This window comes from Lytechinus pictus, chromosome 13 (assembly GCF_037042905.1).
Source record: "Lytechinus pictus isolate F3 Inbred chromosome 13, Lp3.0, whole genome shotgun sequence".
NCBI classification, from domain to species: Eukaryota; Metazoa; Echinodermata; class Echinoidea; order Temnopleuroida; family Toxopneustidae; genus Lytechinus; species Lytechinus pictus.
In genome coordinates, this window is record NC_087257.1 from 4,612,501 (window position 1) to 4,617,500 (window position 5,000).

At 40.5% G+C, this 5,000-nt stretch overlaps 1 protein-coding gene across 1 annotated transcript in view; it reads left to right on the forward strand.

Moving 5' to 3' along the window:
- Positions 1 to 5,000, forward strand: part of LOC129274918 (sulfotransferase 1C2-like) — an 11,790-nt gene that overhangs the window by 1,409 nt on the left and 5,381 nt on the right. Inside the window, exons 2-3 of the mRNA XM_064108688.1 lie at positions 3,524 to 3,694; positions 4,548 to 4,675. Of these exons, the coding sequence (XP_063964758.1) occupies positions 3,524 to 3,694; positions 4,548 to 4,675 (299 nt within the window). The remainder of the gene's footprint in view (positions 1 to 3,523; positions 3,695 to 4,547; positions 4,676 to 5,000) is intronic.

Below are 5,000 nucleotides of genomic sequence, written 5' to 3' on the forward strand. Positions count from 1 at the left end.
AAGATGGCCTGGCGGCACAGTCTTTTCCAAGTGAGGTAGTCGATGCTCAGGGAGTCAGATATAGGATGGCAGGCAAGCTGTATTTGGCGATTAGCTGCTTCCAGTAGGAGATGAAAGGGACATCGGCAGCGAGAGCGAGAGCATTTAGAAATATTCTGTGCTCAAACCTATCGCTTGGTAGAGTATAACCAGTTGCCCGAGAGTCATCAAGGTGTTCAGGTCGATCTGCATAGAGAGAGGGATCGATAATTCCGGTAGGGAGAAAGACTGCCTCGTTTGCTGTGCTTCTAGGGAGCCCTAGGATTTTTTTTAAGAGAAGGGCCTGCGCTGAGTCTAGCTTGTCCCTGGATCTCTTGGTAACTCTAACGGCAGCAATGCCATAAAGCATCCTAGGAATGCAGTAGGTGGTCCATAACTTGGCAATGGTTGGAGGCCAGAAGTTGTTTCTTGAAGCCGAACCACCTAGCAGAGCAAATATGGAGTTATATCCCTTGGCAATGATGTTCGGTGCAGGATCTTGAGAAGTTGAAGACTTGGTGACACCAAGATGGGGATGCTGGCTGACTTCTTTAACTTCCTCTTTATTCAGGTACCAAGTGTGCTTGAGGTGGTCTTGAACATTAAAGACGACGATTGCACTTTTGATGGATTGACCTTGTACTTCCATGTGGTTGCATAGGTATGGGTGAGATTCAGCATGCATTGAAGTTCTTTGGCTGAAGAAGCTATGAGGGCCACATCATCAGCTAGAACAATTACCCCCGCATACAGGTTTTGTCAGTGGCAACCAAGATCTTCGTCTCTTAGCAACTTTATCAAGCCGTCAATAAAGATGTTGTAGAGAAGAGGGGAGAGGATTCCTCCTTGTCTCACACCCTTCTGCAGAGGAAAGGAGCAACTGGCATCCCCTTTCCATAGTACTCTGCTGGATGCACCATTGTACAGTTCCACCAATGTAGACTGAGCTTCGATGTGGTATAGGAGTGTCAGCTAGCTTTTGAAAGAGGCCAGGGTGCCAGACACAATCAAAAGCTTTAGCAGCATCCAAGAGGGCAAGATATGTTGGCTTCTTCCGAGATATATTCAGCTCAATAAGCATCTCAAGGGTCAGTGAAGCAAGAATACAGGATTTTGAGACTTGGAATCCATACTGAAGTTCGTCAGGTGTGTTGACTTCAGCCAAAGAGTCCTCAATCTTAGGTTTTAGGGCAATTTCCCTGAGCTTTGATAGAGTTTGGTGTCAGGGAGATGCCTCGGTATCTAGAGGCTTCGCTGACAGGTTTGCTCCCTCCTTTGTGCAGTGCAATAATCATTGCTTCCTTCAATGACGCTGGAAGATGTGCCAGTTGATGGAGTTTTGGAGGAGAAGGAGAAGAAGGCGACGGAAAATTGGACCTGAGTGAACACACAAGGCCTGGGGCTTTGTGAAGCTTGAGTTTCCTAATGGCTGTGTCAAGATCATGGGAGGTGAGAGTAAGTAAGACTTCTTCTGCACCTTGTGATTGAGTGAAGGACAGGTTAGGATACGTCTCCGCACATTCATAATTGTTTTTTAAAGCGCATATACAGTGCGTATCAAAAAAAAAACGGGACAGAATTGCAGAATATGAGTATTATGATGATCAGACTTCTTGCTAAGCAGAAGACTTCCTCTTGACCTTTTCATTATCTGTGCCACAATTTTGGAATTATGCTGTCAAATTTTATTTACAAATTTATTTATTTACTTGAATTATTTTGTGTTTTTTTTTCATTTAAACTTCTCTTACCTTTTAATTTTCCTTCATAAGTAACTGAGAAAAGAAGTTTTTTTTTGTCAACCCAAGCAAGAAGATTTGCATTATTAATTGGGAAAACTTGTAATTATTCAAATCGTTTTATTATGTGAAACATAAATATGTTATATACCTTTAAAACACATGAATCTATTTTTCAAGGGGTCATTGATTCCTTGACCAAGTTTAATTATATGCTTGACAGGAAACACATGAAGGGATTCACGTCTTTCAATGGCAATGGTGTATTGAGTCAACTTTGAAGGAGCTAGATATGGCAGATCTGGTAAAATGTATTAAAAAGTTGTGAGCGAGCGAAGTGAGCACGCAAATATTCCCACTTTTTTATTACAATATCAAGTTTTGTGATAGATTTTGACATAATATTAAGAAAATAATATATTTTACTTTCTATCTTTCCTTTTATTTCCTGTCCACTTTTTTTCTTGGTCATGATTTTTTTTTTCAATTGAGGGGGGAAGCATCCCAAGCCCCCGCCCATCTGTGTGGCACTGTTCAAAAGGCACCATAACCTTTGTAGCACACAAGGAAAGGATTTGAAAAAAAAAGTCCACGCTCTCCCATACTTCGGTTGAAACAAAATTGTTGTAGCTTAATTGAAGAAGGAATATTCAAAGCTAACAGAGAACATATTCAAAAGAAACAACAACAGAACAATTCAAGCAAATAAATATATCTGAAAATGAATTTTGACCGCATGATTTGAAAATTATGGCAAATATAATGAAAAGGTTAAGAGGAAGTTTGCTAATTAGCAAGAAGTCCGATCATCATATTTATAATTTTATGCCATTTTGGCGCAAGCTTCCTTCTTAACCCCAGACAAAAACATTCCGTGTTCGCTCAAGCATGAACGAAACTAATTTTGTTTAATAGCATTTGAAAGATAGGACCTTAGAGCACCTATTAACACCAAAATATAGACATTATGATTTAAAACAAAAATTTTATAGACTTTTCAAATCTGTCCCGTTTTTTTTTTTAACGCACTGTATATTATGATAGTGCTCCCAAAAGACTTGGATATTATTATCCCGGATTTAGCTTAGAGGCGCGCCGTAATTATTTGTACAGCACACATGTATTTCAAGAGATTCCTGCCATGCAAGGTATACACATTTACCTCACCTGGGTTAATGAACATAGTGTGGATCAATTACTCCAGATGCTGAAGGAAACTACGCCTTGGCTGGGATTCGAACCCAGGACCCTTTGTTTCAAGATCCGAAGACATTGAACCACTAGGTCCGGAGTCCCAATCCCACCGCAGCATTTTACGTCCTTTTGCAAGGCTTTTAACTACAGGCCACTCATGAATGGACACTCGCATAGGCGGCGGAAGCGGGGGGTGGGGACGGGTGACCTGTCCCCCCCCCCCCCTCCCATTTTTGTTGTTGAGAACCTTCTTCTTTTTTTTTTTGCTTGTCAATTTTGTTTCCTGCGTCCCCCCTAAATTTACGTGGACCCCCTAAAATGTTTGTGATTCATGACCTTTTTTTTATTGTCAAATTTTTTACCTGTGTCCATCCCAAAATTTCAGGTGGACCCCCCCCCCCCTAATTTTGTTGGCTTCCGCCGCCAATGGGCACTCGGCAGGAAGGAATTCCTTCGGAAGCATCAATTCATCATTGATAGTCGACCCGATGGTTATATATTATAAAGGGCTTTAAACCTATATTTTTCTGAAGATTTATTATTATTATTATTTATTTGTTTTTGAAATACAGATTCGACGACCGAAGGGTTCTCTTCTCGGGTACCCGACTGTGTGGCAGAATCATGCTTCGAATACCAAGGCGTCATTTTATCATATATCACGCCAAAGAGGGCGATAGATGCAGTTCGAAATTCGAAAGTCAGGCCCGATGATTTATACATCGTTACATATCCCAAATCAGGTAATAGTCAGCGCACTACTTCATATTGAACGATGAATGTCGCAGTCATTCAAGGAAACGGACCAAAACCGACCGATCGGCTTAATGATTTTGATCGGTCCTGGAGTCGGTTTCATTGGTGAAACTGCCAAGAAAGAATGTCCGTTTCGCAGCCTCGCTAGCCGTCCTTCCGTCGCTTGCTAAATGATAAATAATATTTGAGGGGGCCAGATATGGCGGATCGGGCAAAATTTGTTTCTAAAAAGTTGCGAGCGAGTGAAGCGAGCAAAAAAAAATGACAAATTAAAAAATGTTGCAATTTTTTTTTCATTAGGAATGTTCATGTAAAATAAAAATCGAAAAGTTAGTTCTGATTACTAAAATTTGTTGGCACAGGCAGACAGGGAGTGGCATATAATTCTGAACATCAATACATCAGGAATTCCCTGAATACATCATCATCATGATCGGAGTTGCCCCAGAGCTGGGATCATCTGCTCCTGTTTCTGTTTCTGTTTTGGTAACGCCCGTATGTACTCGGAAAGACAGCATTTTGCTGATAAACGCTAGTTGCCTATTGGAAACAGTTTACCGTCTAGGTTAATCAGTCATAGTAGACGACAGATATTACTCTTGGGCCTTTTTTACCAAAGTGGAGACAATGGCAATGTGGGAATTCTAACTCACAACCTTGCGATTATGAGTCCAATGCTCTAAAAAAAAGAAGCGAGAGATTGTAACAGGGTCGTGTGGTCAAGTAGTTAGAGCGTCTTACTGTTGGACCCCACGACCCTCTTTCAATCTTTCGCTTCGTTTTTTCTGTGTTTATATTTATGCTCGTTATGCTTTTTAATATAATCATTTTTTATCGTAGGTACTACATGGGCAGAGCAATTATGTGTACTGGTTAAGGGTGATGGAGAAAAATCGACATTGGAGGGCACCCATATCATGAAGCTTGTTCCTTTCATTGAGATCTGTTTAGACCATAGGAATCCAGAGGTATTTATTTTCTCTGATATTAGAGGTACATGGATCCAAAGTGACCCTTCTCCTCCTCGTATTCCTCCATCGGGATCCCTCTTCTCTTTCCGTAAAGGTCAAATCTACCCCGATAAATGTTAATTTGAATAAACAGACAAAAATCAAACAGCATATTGCTGAAAATTTATATCAGAATCGGATAAAAATTAAGAAAGTTATGACACTTTAAAATTTCACGTATTTTTCATAAAACAGTGATATGCACAACTCAGTGACATACAAATGAGACAAACGATGATGTCCCTCATTCACTCTTTCTTTTGCTTTTTCAATAAGGACCAAC